This window comes from Schistocerca americana, chromosome 1, assembly GCF_021461395.2.
Source record: "Schistocerca americana isolate TAMUIC-IGC-003095 chromosome 1, iqSchAmer2.1, whole genome shotgun sequence".
NCBI classification, from domain to species: domain Eukaryota; kingdom Metazoa; phylum Arthropoda; class Insecta; order Orthoptera; family Acrididae; genus Schistocerca; species Schistocerca americana.
The window spans coordinates 476,016,260-476,034,811 of NC_060119.1; the positions used below are offsets into that span (position 1 = coordinate 476,016,260).

Below are 18,552 nucleotides of genomic sequence, written 5' to 3' on the forward strand. Positions count from 1 at the left end.
CTTTAAATTGCGGGCGCTCTGCGCATGATTTCGGGTTCTTTTTCAAATATTTCGGCTGTATACTGTTCAGATATCTGAAGACGACTGGACGCTATACAGCCGCAGTATTAGAAGTAGAACCTGAATGTGTGCGGTTGCATGCCCGAAATTTAATGGAGCGTATTTAAATTTGTTTGTTAGTATTCCATTAAAATGTGATGTAGTTATATAATAATATATATTTTATATTCTGGGTGAGTTGGGCGGATTTTTAAGTGGTTGTCCGTCTCGTAAACTAAGTATGAGTATAATGTTTAAAATAAAATTTAATTTCGTCTATTTATTTACAAGAAAATAAGGACATATCTGATTTTGATCGATTTTAAAATGTTTCCTCATTGCATAAACAAAGTAATGAATATTTTTTAAAAATAAATAGTATTTTTTCTTTATTTTTGCAAGAAGATGTGGAGATATTTCATTTTGACGGATTTTTAGGTGTTGGTTTGTCGAAAAAAATAATCACATGTTGGCGCCACTGACAGGAACCCACTTGGGAAGCCAAAAGCGAATGTTCAGTTGGCAAGAGCACTTGCGATGGATTTGATACGAAGACACTTTGGCTAGAGCGTGTGGTAGGCGGCCGGCTAATGAGAAGTGCGGATAAATCGCGCAGATTAGAAGTAGTTGTATCTTCAGTTACAGTCTGAAAATAAAATATGAAAATGAACGGAATTTTGAAAGCGGCTTCTGGATTCTCTTCCTATAAATATCTTTTGAATCCAGTGAAACGGTCATGCGGCGTCTTGAATGCAAACACGAGGCAGTTTACAAGAACGCTGTGGTATATGCGTTCTGGTGGTTCTACCGACGGGACGGGTTTACTTGCCAACTACAAACAAACTCCACAGAGTAATTTATGCAGTTGTGGTTGTGGAATGCAAAGGCTACATACGAAAGGTATATATTTAGAAGTTACATGAAATGGAAATTCGTTTTTGCACGTTCGAATATACAAAAGTGTAATGTACTTTCCATAAATTATCACTTTAAGGTGCGTCACACATTTTCGGTCAGTTAAAAGATTCCTTAGAGGCACAACTAAGAATTTGAAGAATTGTGTTACTTGTAATTATTTAACCTATTTGTGGAATAAATTCACACTTTTCTGTTCAACCATAATTCTAAGGACGGTGTAATAAATTGATTACTGGAGTAACTGTGCAAGATAGTTACCTTTGAATTATGATCTAATCTCCAAAACCATCATTTCCTTATAGGAGAGAAAGAGCTTGTGGAGTTTCTTACAGAAGAAATAGCAAATGAGAGGAAAGCGCAGAAGTTGAAGACAATCCCCACAGAAATAGATGGTTTTAAAGTTAAATTGGATGAATCTGAAGTAACAATGACCAAAAAACTGGGTGATGAAGAGTCAGTAATGTTATATTGTGTAAAATGTTTTATTGAGGGTTTAGATTGCAGAATGGTAATGTATTTCGTTTTTTTTTTCTTTTTTTTCCAGAATTGAAGTAAATTTCAATATAAATCACACAGTGGACGCTGATACTGAACCAGAAGTAAATCCTAATATGGATAAACCAGAGTTTGGGGAAATGAAATCAAAGCCAACCTTTGAGGTGGATATACGCCGTGGATCAAAGACCCTTGGCTTCACATGCTCTTTTACATCTGGCCAACAAGATTCTGAAGAGGGCTATAGTAAGTGAAACATAGTGTAACCTGAATAAATCGCCATAGTACTGCTTTAATGAAGGTACTGGTTTGTGCAAATATGCTGATAGTTTTTCATCTGTTAGGTAACTGTTTTAATAACTTGGTTAAGCAATTCCACCTCACTATTCCTTCCTCAACTATAGTCACTTGATTGATCCCAGAAGATAAGCCTGGATTCGTTGATATGAAATTTTATGATAGACATACCAGTCTCTTCTGTTAACAACTATGTCTGCAGTAGGCAGTGTTACTGTGGTAGTGAAATAATTCCTATTCATTACTGGATAATGACTATCTGAAAGTTATGTATTTAGAAGTCAGATACTATGTTCATTAAATGCTGTCCCTACCTTAAATGTGATCGTAACTTCTTATTGACCATTTCGCATCATCCTGCAAACCTTCAACTCCATAAGGCAGTCGCTGAACCACATACATATTGGTTCCCTTTTGATACAACAGCGTGCATTTTATAAATGCAGATTGTTGGTTACCATGTATCAGCTGCAGTGCTCCCACAAATCCCAGATGTTATACAACTATTTCATGAGTTATTTCTGAGAGTATAAGAAATCAGCAGTATTTATTGAGCTTTTCCTGATTATGTGCAGGGCGAGATTCTGAGAATATAAGAAATAAGCTTTGCCCAGAACATAGACTACTTTTGGGGGGAGGAGTGATATGGAAGAAAAAGCCTTACTTGCATCTCACAAGGATGGTTTACAAGTGTGTTGTGTGCTTTGTATTGAGTGTCTGGGTCAAGAGGAATAAATGACTAGATTCTTCAGTTTTGACCAATATCTTGGTATTAATACTGCTGTGAGCGTATATTCAGTTTTGTTAGTAGTTGATCGAGGAAAAAAAAAAAAATTGTTGAGACTGATTTTTAGCTTTGCATGAGGAGAAGAAGAAGAAGAACAAGAAGGAGGAGGAGGGAAAAAAAAATGTTGTAGTGACAAACTTATCTGTAGTTTAGACTGTTTGAGAGAAATCAGTGATATGACAATACAGTTGCCACTTCCCTTACAGCGTTTGTTGCGCGTTTCGTACATCACTGGTCATAGTCAAATACTTGTATCAAATATTCCTCTTTAGCCATTATCAGTATGGAAGTACTAGTAACACATGGAAATAAAGCTTCTGAGCCTTTTTTTTAAAAAAAGTCCCTTCCTGTAATGGAACTTACTGAACTGCAAATTCTATTTCAGTTCTCAAAATTAGTGTTCTGGGACATCGATTTTTATTTTGCGACATTGTTATTTTTCACGTTTCAATCTGTATTCAGACAAAATTTCTCTGAAAAGTCCTGTGTATCTCCCATGAAGAACCCATAATTGCTTTATCACACATTTTGAAACAAATAAGCTCATCTAGGTCTTCAGCTATGTTACAGGTCAGTCTGTTACCACAAATTTCCAAGGAAAGGAAAATATGAAATATGGCATCAATTTAAGGCAACCTTTAATGAAGCAAAATAACCACAAATAATGTGCAAAGAACACTGATTGTTTCAATGTGTGTTTTCTAAATACATTTTTTTTTTCGCGTCTCATTCATTACCTGAAACTATTGGTTGATGGCTGTTTTTTTTGAAAAGGAATGTTGATAGCCTTGGCCCGTGTTTGGACTTAAGCTGGGAAAGTAACTGGTTTTTACTAGTTCATCTGCAAATTATCCTTTCTTAGAATTGACTCGAAAGTCTGCTGATAATTATGTTTACAATCATACTTGGAGGAGAAACAGTACATGAACAAACTCTACTTAAATAACCCTGATTCACTTCAGTATACTGTTAGAGCAAGGTGTAGTTTTTTCCTCCATTGAATATGTTGCAGGAAATATTGAAACTACTGATCTGTTTTGACTCATTACATCTTAAAAATGGCTGACAAAACACTTGTCAAAATCAGTCTTGCTTAAAATAAATGCCCTAACAGGTATTATACTTACTTTCATGCAATCACTTTTGTTGGTTTCACCACTTGTCACCCTTTCCCCTAATGTAGATGTTTTATGCTGCAAATCAGTATGTCACCTCAACTAAATCAACAGTCGATGGTTTTCTGGTGTGCTGCTATGCCAAACGTAACTGCAAAGGATGTTAAAACAGTGTTTACGTGGTTCAAGCAGAGATTTGCAGAAGCTGACACTTCTTTGTGAAAAAGAACATTTAGTACCACATGTTAATTATAATTTTAACAATATCATGAAAAGGTTAGATTGCTACTCACTGTAAAGATCATCACAGGCACAGTGAAAAGACTTACAGATAATAGCTTTTGGCTCTGAATGGAACAGCTACCAGTGGTAGTGGAGCATGTGTAAGGTGTGCTTGTTTTGTGTTAATGTGTTTTCTTTGCTGAAGAAGGTGTTAGTGGAAGACTGTTAATGTGTAACAGTCTTTGTTGTGCCTGTGTCCAACTGAGTAGCAATTTGTCCTCCTAACCGGGAGTTCCCATTTTTATTATTTAAATTTTCATTTCTATACTCTCGTGAGCACCCTTGATTCACAATAAGCAAACCAAACAGTGGTAATTGACATGCTGCTGCTATGTAAGTCAGCAAACAGTGATCGTACAATGAAATTTTCCCTGTTATATTGAAAATGTGGAATCGTAACCCTACTCGCTAATTAAAATATGACCTGGGCATAAATGAAGATCTCCAATATTTGCCTGTCATAAACACTACTCTACCATTTGAGCAATTAGAGGGTGTGTTCTACATCTGTACCCTGCAAACAACCGTGAGGTGCATGGCGGAGGGTATGCCCCATTGTACCAGTCATTAGGGTTTCTTCCCATTCCATTCGTGTTCGGAGAGTGGGAATAATGGTTGTGTGAATGCCTCTGTGTGTGCAGTAATTATTCTAACTTCAAATCCCTACGTGAGTTATACGTAGGGCCTTGCAGTGTATTATTAATCATTTAAAGCCGGTTCTTGAAACTTTGACTTTCTTGGGATAGTTTACGTAAACTATCTTAGAGTGCTCCAGTTCAGTTCCTTCAGTCTCTCTGTGACACTCTCCCATGGATTAAACATGTGAGGATTTGAGCTGCCCTTCACTGTCTACATTCAGTGTCTCATGTTAGTCCTATCTAGTACGAGTCCCACACACAGGAGCAATATTCTAGAACGGGTCACACAAGAGATTTGCAAGCAATCAACTCTGTAGGATGGTTGCACTTCCCTAGTATTCTACCAATGTACCGAAGTCTACCACCTTCTTTACCCTGGATTGAACCTATGTTGTCATTCCATTTCATATTCCTACAAGGTGTTAAACCAGGTATTTGTATGAGTCATAGGTACATTTTTTTGTTTTGTGAACTGCAAAATTTTACATTTCTGAACATTTAAAGCAAGTAGCCAGTCTGCCCCACATTGAAATCTTACCAATATCTGACAGAATATTTGTGCAGCTTCTTTCAGATAGTACTTCACCGTATGCAGTCTGGTCCCTTAAATCCCACAAACCAACCAACCAGTACTTCACTGTAGATTTGGGGCAGACCTGATTTCTACATCTGATGATGACTCTCCACCCAAGATAACATGTTGCGTCCTTCCTGCCAAAAAATCCTCAGTCCAGTCACAAATTTCATTTGATACCCCATATGACTGTATTTTTGACAATAAGCCTAGGTGTGGTACTGAGTCAAATGTTTCTCAGAAATCAAAATACTCTGATTGCCATAATCAAAATGTGAGAAAAGTGCGAGTTGGGTTTCACATGTATGGTGTTTTAGAAATCCATGCCGGGTTGGCATTAAGGTGGTCATTCTGTTCAAAATACCTCGTTATGCTTGAGCTCAGAATATGTTCTAAGATGCTTCAACAAATTGATTAAAGTACAGTGGACAGTAGTTTTGTGGATCACTTCTACTACCCTTCTTGTAAATGGGTGTGACCTGTATCTTTTTCCAAGAACTGGGCAGGGTTTTTCGTTAAAGGGGTCTAAGATAGTTTATAGTTAGAAAGAGGGGCTAACTCAGCTGCAAACTCGGTGTAGAATCTGACAAGGATTCAGTCAGACGAGGGGCTAACTCGGCCTCAAACTTGGAATAGAATCTGACAAGTATTTCATTGGGCCTTGGAGCTTTGGTAATTTTTAATGATTTCAGCTGTTTCTCAACACCTGTTATACTGATACTTATTTCATTCATCTTTACGGTGGCAAGAGGATTAAATTGGGTCAATTCTCGTGGGTTCTCCTCTGTAAAGGAACATTTGAAAACAGAATTAAGCATTCCAGCTTGTGCTTTACCACCCTCAATTTCAGTTCCTGTCTGTTTCTAGGGACTGAATGCTGGCTTTGGTGCCACTAACAACCTTTATGTATGACTAGAATTTCTTCGGGTTCTATGAAAGATCGCTTGACAGTATTCTGCTACAGTAGTCATTGAAGTCAATGCATTGTGCCAGAGTTCCTTTACTTGCTCCTGCCGTGTGCCGAAAATTCCACATTGAGATATGATGCTACTGAGTTTTTATCTGGTTTATTAAACATACGTATCTTTGTGCTTGTTTTAGTTGTCTTTTGTACTTTGGTAACCATTGTTGCCACAACTGCGTCAAGGTCACTGATACCAGTTCCGATGTGGACATCCTCGAAAGAGGTCAGGTTTGTTTGTTGCCATTAGACCCAATATATTTCCATTGTAAGCGTGGTTCCTATCTATCTGTTCTAGGTAGTTTTCAGAGAAGCTATTTAGTAGTGTTTCACAGGATATCTTACTGTACCCACCACTAAGAAAACTGTAATTTTCCCAGTTGACTGTGGGATGATTATTCTCTGCCAATGATTACAGTATGAGTGGGGAACTTACGTATAAGTGAACTGTGGTTTTCTGTAAAGTTTTTGGTTACACCGTGAGACGAGTCTCTCTGGTGGGCTATAGAAGGATCCAGTTAAAGTTTTATGTCCACCCCTAATAATGCCTAGTATTAGTTTGCAACTTAACTTCTTAAATAGTGTTCACCAATAATGGCAGACTTAACTGATAAAAACCACAGGTGTGATGTACTTGGAAATTGTCTTAATCATGTTTTGTCATTGTTCTACCATCTAATAGATTTCAGCATATCTAATGACTTGGCTCCTAGTTTGTGTGCCAATGAAATCTGAAATTGTTTTAATCCATTAGGTGGGGCCAACATCAGTGTTTAATACATCATTGTGTTGCAGTTTGTCCTGAATGAAAAACAATCTGCATTATTTCTATTCTTGTTGTAAATTAATTTAAATGAAATCATGTACTTTACTGATTATTAATGTGCTTGTCTATATTTTGATTGACATCGACTTGTATCACCTTTGTTTTTGCAGATGATATTTTTGCAATTGATGAAGTTACATTGTACGAAGGAGAATGGTCTGAGAAAACCTATGCTGTATCTGGAGAAATATTAGATGGTGTAAGTAATTTATGTGATTTTCTAATAACAGTACAGTAATAATTTTATAACATAAAACCAGTTGAATGAAAGCAGAGAGTAAGTGATGTGAAATTACTGGCAATTTTCATAAATTCTTGTCTTTGCAGTCAGGCGAACTTCCTATGATCTCTCTCTCTCTCTCTCTCTCTCTCTCTCTCTCTCTCTCTCTCTCTCTCTCTCTGTGTGTGTGTGTGTGTGTGTGTGTGTGTGTGTGTGTGTGTGTGTGTGTGTGTGTGTGTGCACGCCAGATATTTGCAATTTCCTTTTTGCAGTGTGTAGCCCAAAACAAATACTGCTCAGCCACATCTTTCAAGCAGCACCCACCCCCCAGGGGGTCCACAACTCTTTTGTGGATACGTGCGTAGCGAGCACGGGACCCCGAGCTAATGTGGCCCTCCTTCCTTTCTGGGCTGCATACCTTCCTTTTCCGCATCCTTCCCTATCCTTCCCTATCCCCCATCTTCACCCCCCCCACCCCCCCCCCCCGCCCCTCACCTCTGACTCTTTCCTTCCCTTTCTCCCCCTCTGGGAGTATGGTTTGCGCCTACGTCCGGAGACGGACGCTCGAAAATGTAACACATTCTTAGCTTTCTTTGCTTGCATGTCTTCATCCTTCCTTTGTCTTTCTCTTTTCCTTACCTCTTCTCTTTACCCTTTCCTCCGCTGTGGCGTTTGAGACCTCTCTTCTTTCCTTTCCCTTTCTTTCTTCCACCCTGTGCGTGTCTGAAGACCAACCCACGCATTTTCATGCGTAGCCAGTGACGGGGTAACGCGTAATTCCCCGCCCCGGGTAGACAGGTAGGACACGTACGTACCCCCTGGTAACGGCCGGGCCCAGGGAGGGGTGATTACCTGAGCTAATACCTTCCGAAAGTGCCGATTGCTCCCTCCGTCCGTTTCTCGGGAGGTGTGAATAATCACCTAAGGCGGGAGTGCCCTTAGAGAGGGCCCCCACGAGGGAGGAGCGCGCCATCGGAGACACCGGTAATCATGGGGGATTCTTCCGCAATGGTTTCCTCATCTTCCACTATGTCTGCTCACAAACGTCAGTTCACTGAGTCTTAGACACAGACAGTTCTTCCATCGTTGCCACAGTTCCTTGTTTCTCGGTCTGACAAAGGTCACTTCTTCTCCAAGGTCAACTCTTTCATTATTCAGAAAGGTGTCGACACAATTGCAGGTCCTGTAAAGTCTTGTTCCAGATTACGGAATGGCGCCTTGTTGTTAGAAACAGTCAGTGCCCTCCAGGCACAAAAATTACTGCGTACTTCACTGCTCCACACCTTCCCTGTCCGGGTGGTAGCGCACCACACTTTAAATTCCTCACGTGGAGTCGTTTATACGTGCTCCCTCGATGGATTGTCTGACTAGGAAATTCAACACTGCCCGTCTGACCAGGGCATAACGGCTGTTCATAGATTTATGAAAAGGGTTGACAAGAACATCGTTCCAACCCGTACTGTCTTCTTGACATTTGACAGAGTTCAACTCCCATCGAAAATCAAAGCGGGCTATGAGATAATTTCCGTTTGCCCCTATGTCCCAAACCCTACGCGTTGCTATCGGTGCCAGCGGTTCAATCATACCAGCCAGTCCTGTTCCAACCCGGCCAAATGTGTTACGTGTGGCAAGGATGCCCATGAGGGTGCTTGTCCCCCTCCGTCTCCTCGTTGCATCAACTGTATGGGTGACCACGCTGCTTCCTCTCGAGATTGCCCCATTTTTAAAGATGAAAAGCTCATTCAGGAAATCAGGGTGAAGGAAAAGGTGTCGACCTTTGCTGCTCGAAAATTATTCGCCAGTCGAAAGCCCACTGTGCCGCAGACAGGAAAATATAGCACTGTTCTTGCCTCTCCTCGGCCAACAGACAGGCGGCCACGCAGACTTGTGATCTCACCTTTAGTGACACGGTTGTCAGATTGGCCAGCGCAAAGATCGCCCGTTCCACCTCCCCACTTTCACCTGGTCACTCTGTCTTACCCTTCATCGGGTTCTGCTAAATCTCGATCCCAATAGTCAGACGCCCGGACTTCCAAAAAAGAGCATACTCGTAAAGATTATTTACATACCCCAACTTCGCAACCATTGGTTCCTCCTTCATCTAAACATCATGTTTCCAAGAAGGCTAATAAGAAACCCAGTTCCTCTCCTTCTCCGCCATGGCGTGTCTCATCTACAGCACCGCCTGGCGGTAACCGCCCTCGCCCGTCTTCTGTGTCGCCGAGCCGCTGGCAGCCGGTCAACCGGCCGATCGCTGGTGGCAGGAGCTGCTCCTGAACAACCTATGGATCAGGATCTTCTGCCTTCGGCTGAGAGCCCTTCCACGCTGTCGGTCGCAGGCTCTGAGCAGTCGTTGAGTTGACGGCAACCTTGGTCACATTCTTCCATTTTCTGTCCACCCTATGTCCATTATCCATTGGAATATCCGCGGCATTCGAGCCAATCGGGATGAATTGACGATCCTCTTACGATCCTACTCGCCAGTCATCTTCTGTCTTCAGGAAACAAAGCTGCGTCCACACGACTGCTTTGTTTTCCCCCATTTTCAGTCAGTCCGATTTGATCTCTCCTCTGTTGATGGCACTCCAGCACATGGAGGACTCGTGATTCTTCTCCATAATACTCTCCATTATCACCCAATCCATTTAAACACTTCCTTCCAAGCAGTTGCTGTCCGTCTTTCCCTTTCTGGATACACCTTCTCTCTGTACTGTATACATTCATCTTCTTGGTCAGCTTCCACCCCTCTATTTGCTGGTTGGGGACTTCAATGCCCACCACCTGCTTTGGGGATCACCACATCCTTGTCCGCGTGGCTCACTATTGATAGACGTCGTCCACCAAGCGGATCTTGTTTGCCTCAACACTGGGGACCCTACATTTTTGTCTGCCTCCACGACAAATTTCTCTCATTTGGACCTTTTGGTCAGTATTGTTCCGCTAGCTCGGCGCTTCGAATGGTTCGCCCTTGCTGATACACACTCGAATGACCACTTTGCATGTGTCCTTGGATTGCAGCCACAATTGCCATATATGCGCCCGAGATGCTGGAAGTTTGCCCAAGCCAATTGGACACTTGTTTTCATCTCTAGCAACATTCGATGACTGTCACTTTCCTAGCGTTGACGATGATGTCACTCTTATTACAGACGTTATTCTTACAGCTGCGGAACGTTCAATACCTCGCACCTCCGAATTTCCCCGGCACCGCCCCCCCCCCCCCCCCCCCCCCCCCCCCCCAGTTCCTTGGTGGAACGAGGCATGCCGTGACGCAATACGTGAGCGGCGGCGTGCTCTTCGCGTTTTCAGACTCCATCCTACATTGGCCAACTGTATCCGCTATAAGCAGTTCTGTGCGCGGTGCTATCGCGTCATCCGCGATAGCAAGAAGGCAAGCTGGGACTTCTTTACTAGCTCATTTAACACCGTCACTCCCTCCTCGGAAGTTTGGAGTTGGATTCGACGGTTATCAGACGCGCCTACTTTCTCCCCGGTCTCTGGGCTCACTGTCGCGCACGATACATTAGTGGACCCCGTCGCAATTTCTAACTCGTTGGGTCAACACTTTGCTGAGATTTCAAGCTCTTCAAATTACCCGCCAGCGCTCCTCCTGAAGAAACGTGCAGCGGAAGTGCGACCTCTTGCTTTCTCCTCTCAAAATCGCGAAAGCTACAATACTGTTTTCTCCATGCGGGAACTCCAACATGCACTCTCTTCTTCTTGCTCCTCCGCCCCAGGACCGGATGGTATCCACATCCAAATGTTGCTGCATTTATCATACCATAGTCTGCGTTACCTCCTTCGCCTTTATAATCGAATTTGGACCGACAGTAATTTTCCCAGACGATGGCGGGAAGTTATTGTCGTTCCTGTTCTGAAACCTGGAAAGGACAAACCTCTCCCCTCTAGCTATCGCCCCATTTCTCTCAAGAGTAGTGTATGTAAGGTTTTGGAGCGTATGGTGAATTGCCGTTTAGCTTGGTGGCTGGAGTCCCGCAGTCTTTTAACACCTGCCCAGTGCGGTTTCCGAAAGCATCGTTCTGCAGTTGGCCATCTTGTTGCTCTCTCCACTTATATCATGAACAATTTTCTCCGGAAACGCCAAACTGTTGCAATATTTTTTGATCTGGAGAGAGCATACGATACCTGTTGGAGGACAGGCATCCTCCGCACACTTTTCTCTTGGGGCTTTCGCGGTCGGTTGCCCCTTTTTCTTCGCGAATTTATGGCAGAGCGCACATTCAAAGTGCGGGTGAACACTACTCTCTCCCGTACTTTCTCCCAAGAAAACGGGGTACCCCAGAGCTCTGTGCTAAGTGTTGTACTGTTTGCCATTGCCATAAATCCAATTATGGATTGTCTCCTTCCTGATGTCTCGGGCTCTCTCTTTGTGGACGATTTTGCGATCTACTACAGCAAGGCTGTCTCGATCGCCTCCACTCTTGGAGCATCGAAACAGGCTTCCGCTTTTCTCCCAGTAAGACCGTTTGTGTTAATTTTTGGCATTGTACGGAGTTTCTTCCACCTTCCTTACATCTAGGACCTGTCAACCTTCCGTTTTCGGACGTCGCTAAATTCTTGGGTCTTATGTTTGACAGAAAACTGTGCTGGTCCTCCCACGTTTCCTATCTTTCGGCTTGCTGTCTGCGATCCCTCAACACCCTCCGTGGCCTGAATGGTACCTCCTGGGGAGCGGACCGAGTGGTCCTTCTCCGCCTCTATCACGCCTTAGTGCGATCGAAATTGGACTATGGAAGCATAGTTTACTCCTCTGGTCGGCCGTCTATTCTTCGGCGTCTCGACTCTATCCCCCACCGTGGATTACGTTTAGTGTCTGGAGCTTTTTACACCAGCCCTGTGGAAAGCCTTTATGCTGAGACTGCTGAACCTCCGCTGTCCAATCGGCGAGCTGTCCTTCTAAGTCGTTATGCTAGCCGTTTGTCTTCCATGCCCGCTAATCCGGCCCATGACATTTTTTCGACGCCTCCTTGGATTTAGGGTATGCAGGCTGCCCTTCCTCCCTACTACCACCGGGAGTCCGCTTCAGTCAACTGCTCCATTCTCTTTCCTTCCGCTTTCCTAAAACTTTCTTGACAACTTGGGGTACAGCACCGCTTTGGCTCCGTCCCCGGACCTGCCTGCTCCGTAATCTTTGTCAGTTTCCCAAGGATGGTACCCCTTCACTTGTTTATCGTCGGGCGTTTTCTGCTCTATGCGCACAAATGAAGGATGCCACATTTATTTACACTGATGGCTCAAAAACATCGTTTGGTGTAGGGAGTGCCTATATTGTTGGCGACACCCCAAATCAATTTTGGCTTCCTGACAAGTGTTCGGTTTGTACTGCGGAGCTTTACGCTTTTCTCCAGGCTGTCCAATACATCCGCCGCCATCAGCGGATACAGTATGTTATCTGTTCAGATTCTCTCAGCTCTCTCCTCAGTCTCCAAGCTCTCTACCCTGTCCACCCTCTGCTCCACTTGGGGGGACCCTCGGTGGCGTTCCTCTGGATCCCCGGACACATTGGTATCTGTGGAAATGAGGTGGCCGATATAGCGGCCAAGGCTGCAGTCTTTCTTCGGCCAGCTATTCGCCCGATTCCCTTTGCCGATCTACGGAGTGTTTTATGTCGTCGTGTTGTTCTTTTATGGCATGCACATTGGTTGACACTTCCCCATAATAAATTGCGGGATGTGAAAGCTCTTCCCTGTGCTTGGACCTCTTCCTCCCGAACATGTCGTCAGGAGGAGGCAATTTTAACTAGACTCCGGATAGGGCACTGTCTTTTTAGCCATTGACATCTTTTAAGCGGTGATCCTCCCCCACTCTGTCCCCACTGCTCTCAGCTGTGGACGGTAAGACACCTTTTACTTGAGTGCCCCTATTTTACTCCGTTACGCGCCCGTCTGCAGTTGTCACCTGAAATATCGTCCATTTTAGCAGATGACACGCTCTCGAGTTTGTTAGTGCCAGTGAGATGACGTCAGTCATTTGAAGCTCTTTTTGGGGACAACCAACCCCTTTCTGTAGTGGTTTTTTAAGCTTTCCTTCTGCTTTTAGTTTCTCCAATTTTTTGAGTTTCGTTCCCATTGCTGCTGGTTTCCATTTTCGTATTTTACCTTTTCCTTAGTCATGGACCGGGCGCTAATGACCATAGCAGTTTTGCACCCTAAAAAAAAAAAGAGAGAGAGAGAGAGAGAGAGAGAGAGAGAGAGAGAGAGAGAGCGCGCAGCACCAAGTGTCAACGGAAAGCTTTGTTTAGATTTCCATTATGAACAGAATTATTTTTTAAAGTGGAATTTTACCTGCCCATTTGGCAAAGTGGTCCCAAATTAGTCTAGTGCAATATTGGTTGTGTCGATATGTATTAAGGGGGATATTACAACACACAGAATAACCAATACTTCAGCAGTGCTGCCACATGGCAATAGCACTCGGCGCGGGCCAGGGCTGTGCATCACTGCTGGAGTACTGGTTATAATTAGTGTTTCAGAATCAATCAGATGGGCATGTAAAATACTTCTTTAAAAATCATTTTGATTTTGTTTATGAGGGGGAAACAATCTCTCTGTCTCTCTCTCTCTCTCTCTGTGTGTGTGTGTGTGTGTGTGTGTGTGTGTGTGTGTGTGTGTGTGTGTGTGTGTGTGCGCGCGCGCGCATTACAACAATGTGCCAGTATTGTAACAACTGTCAAAATGTAAGTACTGTTAGTAGATTTGATGTGGACAGAAGTGTGTAGCTGGTCTTTGGTGAGAATGAGATCAACATCAAGGAAAGTGGCATGGGATTCAGAATAGGACCATGAGAAATTTAATTGTGAGAAGGTATTTAGAGATTCCAGTTGCCATCCTTTCCATGTTGAACATTCCCTCCCATACAACTTTGGCATTAGAGGAAAATCTATTTGTTCGGATGCAAACTCTTTACAGCAATACACCACCACCACTCTCACTTAAGTCTTTACCGAATGTGATTATCCCAACAGCCTAGTTTAAAAGCAAATTTACTGGGCCATCAATTCCAGTCCTGGTAATGCTGATCCCTCAGCAAAACAACTTTGGAGCACACCACTTGTCACCCAGTATTATCCTGTTCTTGAATGTATTAATCAGCTATTTTGACAATGTCATGACTTCCTAAAATAATGCCCTGAAATGAGATCTATTTAATCTGAGATTTTGCCCATCACACACAGAATAGCTTGTCACGCTCCCAATCTTCGCAATATCCTTGTCAGACCCTATGCTCCTTCTGCACCCATATCCTACACTATGGCTCATGCCCTGTGACCGTCCCCGCTGCAAGGCTTGCTCTTTGCATCTTCCTAGCACCACCTATTTCAGCTCTGTAACTGGAAAAACGTACTATCAAAGGGAGAGCCACATGTGAAACAATACATGGCATATGCCAGCTGTTATGTAAACATTGTTTGGCCTTTTACATTGGCATGACTATCACCAAGTTACCAGTCGGGATGAATGGGCATAGGCAGAGGGTGTAAACAGGCAATACACAATACCCTGTTGCAGAGCATGCCATATAACATGACAGTCCCCCTCTTGGCGCCTCTTTCACCACAAGTGCCATTTGGATTCTTGCCCCAGACACCAGTTTCTCAGAAATCCACAGGTGGGAACTAGGGCTACAACATGTCCTTGGTTCTCACCACCCACCTGGCCTTAATGTACATTAATTTATTCTGTCGCTGCATCTCTTCATATCTTCTCTGTTTTAGTTATCTACATCTTTCAATGTCTTACCCGTCTTGTTTTCACCGCCCCCTCCCACCTCTGTTATGTACGATGCACTTAGCTTTTCACTCTTAACTTGTGCACAATGTTTTACTGGTAACCTCTGTCTTGCATATTATCCGGTCTTCCACCTTTAAGCTCAGGTTCTCAAATCTCATCCAATGCAATCTGCAACATTCAGTCTTTCCTTCTCATCCCCTCTGATAAGTCTCCCCAGACCCGTGGTTCTCGGTGACTGTTCTGAAATTTATCCCTTTCTCTAAACTTATCCAGTCCTTTCCTTTCACGCCTCTTCCTTCCCCTTCAATTCTTCTGCCAGGAGGAGGAGCCACTGGCTCCAAAAGCTTGTAAAATGTAAACCGTTTTGTGTGTGTGCTCTTGACTGTTCTGATAGTCCTGCCTTACACCCCCTCCCCCCACCATAGATGTACTTGATGTAGTCTGGCTGCCTGCAATAATATGCTGGAGTAAGTAGGCTCCTTTTTAAATTGTATCTGTACAGGGTTGATATGCAACCCATAGTTGTTCCACTCTTGTTGTCCCCCCTCAAGGCCTGTTGTGTTGATTTATGGCCTTAATGCCTAGCTTTATTTGTACATCTGTAGAGGTTCTTTCTTGATTTTAATTCAAAATCCAGAAGAAAGCCCCGCAAATGGCTTTTGCTGTTACATGTGGTAACAACATTATGAAAAGCATAGTTGCTACTCAACACATAACTGAGATGATGAGTTGCAGATAGGCACAAGAAAGACTGTCAGAAAGCGAGCTTTCGGCCAACAAGGCCTTTGTCAGATAAATATTTGATACCATTATTATTTGGAATAATGTCTGTAATTATTACTTCTAATTTCAGTGTTGGTTTCTGATACATGGTGACTTTTTGTTTCAGTATCTATATGACTTGCTGATGACACTTTTGGAGGAGAAAGGTATCTCCAATGAATTTGTGGAAAAGTTATCGGAATTCAGCACGGCTTATGAACACAATACATACATCGCATTTTTGGAAAGTTTGCAGAAGTTTTCTAGTGGCAAATGAGCACCAAAGTTGAAGAATGTGCATTCATTCTGTGCTACTTTTACCACTCCAAACACAGTTGCGGACTGCAGACTGTTGTGCATTTGTTGGATGCATATCTTCAAAGAAAATTTTTTATGCTAAGATAATATAGTTAAGTGAGACTGTGATGAATTAAGCATGTGTATCCTTAAGACAGTCAATACACACAAGTAAAGTGAAGTTCATTTTTTATTGTATCAGCTTTTTGATTGGTGATTTACATGAAAATTTCCCAGAAGTGATATGTGAGGTGCATTTGGTCTGGATAATCCACATAACATGTTTATCGAATTTTACTTATGTGTTGCACAGAGATAATACTGCTCCGGTGTATTTTCCCCTGCAAAGAAGATGAATCTATGCACTGTAGCTGAAATCAAAAATTGTAGCCTTGTATGTAATTAGAAACCACTGTGATTTTTAAAGAGTTTTCAGCAGTTCTTATGAGATTAGTCTCATAGTATTTTTAAAATTTTATGATTACTATGTATGTGTTGACCCATAACACAACTGTATTAATGCTTGAAGCTTACCAGAATTAGTTTTTCTCCCTGAAGGATATCAACAGGTAGCTGATGATCAGCCTGTGATGGTACTACTTTGTGTGTTCAGGACAAGTGAGCTCTTAGGCCACATATTGTGAAATATTCTAATTTTCCAGATACAGTCACACATTTCACCATTTTTAAATGGTCGTACTACTGATCTGGCCTTGTAATGTTAACCAAAATAGCCTTACTTTCCTGGTACTGCAAACAGCTGAAAGCAAGGGGAAACTACAGCCGTAATTTTTCCTGAGGACATACAGCTTCACTGTATGGTTAAATGATGATGGCGTCCTCTTGGGTAAAACATTCCGGAGGTAAAATAGGCCCCCATTCGGATCTCCGGGCGGGGACTACGCAGGAGGACATCATTACCAGGAGAAAGAAAACTGGTGTTCTATGGAAATTTAAAAAGTTAGATATCGTGGGAATTAGTGAAGTTCGGTGGCAGGAGGGACAAGATTTCTGGTCAGGTGAATACAGGGTTATAAATAAATCAAATAAGGGTAATGCAGGAATAGGTTTAGTAATGAATAAAAAAATAGGAGTGCAGGTAAGCTACTAAAAACAGCATAGTGAATGCATTATTGTAACCTAGATATACATGAAGCCCACACCTACCACAGTAGTAAATGTTTATATGCCAACTAGCTCTGCAGACAACGAAGAGATTTAAGAAATGTATGAAGGGATAAAAGAAATTATTCAGATAGTGAAGGGAGGCGAAAATTTTTAGTCATGGGGGGGGGGGGGGGGGGGGACTGGAGTTTGATAGAAGGAAAAGGAAGAGAAGGAAAAGTTGTAGGCGAATATGGAATGGGGATACGGAATGAAAGAGGAAGCCACCTGGTTGAATTTTGCACAGAGTGTAACTTAATCATAGCTAACACTTGGTTTAAAAATCATGAAAGAAGGTTTTATACATGGAAGAGGCATGGAGACACGGGAAGGTTTCAGATAGACATTATATAATGGGGAGATAGATTTTGGAACCAGGTTTTAAATTTTAAGACATTTCAGGCGCAGATGTGCACTCTGACCACAATCTATTGGTTATGATTAAAAGTGAAGAAAATGCAAAAAGGTGGGGATTTAAGGAGATGGGATCTGAATAAACTGAAAGAACCAGAAGTTGTAGAGTGTTTCAGAGAGAGCATTAGGGAATGATGGACAAGAATGGGTAGCTCTGAAAGATAAAATTGTAAAGGCAGCAGAGGATCAAGTAGGTAAAAAGAGGAGGGCTAGTAGAACTCTTGGGTAGCAGAAGAGGTATAGAACATAACTGATGAAAGGAGAAAATATAAAACAACAGTAAATGAAGTAGGCGAAAAGGAATACAAATGTCTCAAAAATGAGGTTGACAGGAAGTGCAAAATGGCTGAACAGGGATGGCTAGAGGACAAATGTAAGGATGTAGAGGCATATATCACTAGTGGTAAGATAAATATTGCCTATAGGAAAATTAGACACACCTTTGGAGAAAAGAAGAACCATGTGTATGAATATGAAGAGCTCAGATGGAGAACCAGTTCTAAGCAAAGAAGGGAAAGCAGAAAGGTGGAAGGAGTATACAGAGGGTCTATATAAGGGAGATGCACTTGAGGGCGATATTATGGAAATTGAAGAAACGAAGATGAAATGGGAGATATGATACTTTTGAAGAATTTGACAGAGCACTGAAAAACCTAAGTCGAAACAAGGCCCCAGGAGTAGAAAAAATTTCATTAGAGCCTTGGGAGAGCCAGCCCAGATAAAGCTTTATCATCTGGTGAGAACAATGTATGGGACAGGCTAAATACCCTCCGACTTCAAGAATATAACAACTCCAATCCCAAAGATAGGTGTCGACAGGTGTGAAAATTACCGTACTATCAGTTTAATAAGTCATGGCTTCAAAATACTAACATGATTCTTTGCAGACACGTGGAAAAACTGGTAGAAGCTGACCTTGGGGAAGATCAGTTTGGATTCTGTAGAATTTTTCTAATACATGAGGCAATACTGACTCTACGACTTACGTTAGAAGATTGGTTAAGGAAAGGCA

At 42.4% G+C, this 18,552-nt stretch overlaps 1 protein-coding gene across 1 annotated transcript; it reads left to right on the plus strand.

Moving 5' to 3' along the window:
* The first annotated feature begins 581 nt into the window (after window positions 1-581).
* Window positions 582-16,160, plus strand: LOC124603954 (complement component 1 Q subcomponent-binding protein, mitochondrial). Its single transcript, XM_047136438.1, has 5 exons — window positions 582-939; window positions 1,260-1,410; window positions 1,502-1,698; window positions 7,043-7,131; window positions 15,793-16,160. Exons 1-5 carry the CDS (start codon window positions 699-701, stop codon window positions 15,940-15,942), a joined length of 828 nt encoding a protein of 275 aa, XP_046992394.1. The 5' UTR covers window positions 582-698; the 3' UTR covers window positions 15,943-16,160.
* Window positions 16,161-18,552: the final 2,392 nt, after the last annotated feature.

Bases quoted from the DNA above. Each gene is read 5' to 3' on its own strand.
- LOC124603954 (XM_047136438.1), top strand. From the start codon at position 699: ATGAAAATGAACGGAATTTTGAAAGCGGCTTCTGGATTCTCTTCCTAT. The intron at 940-1,259 runs GTATATATTTAG...ATTTCCTTATAG, and splicing joins GCAAAGGCTACATACGAAAG to GAGAGAAAGAGCTTGTGGAG. The intron at 1,411-1,501 runs GTCAGTAATGTT...TTTTTTTTCCAG, and splicing joins AAAAAACTGGGTGATGAAGA to AATTGAAGTAAATTTCAATA.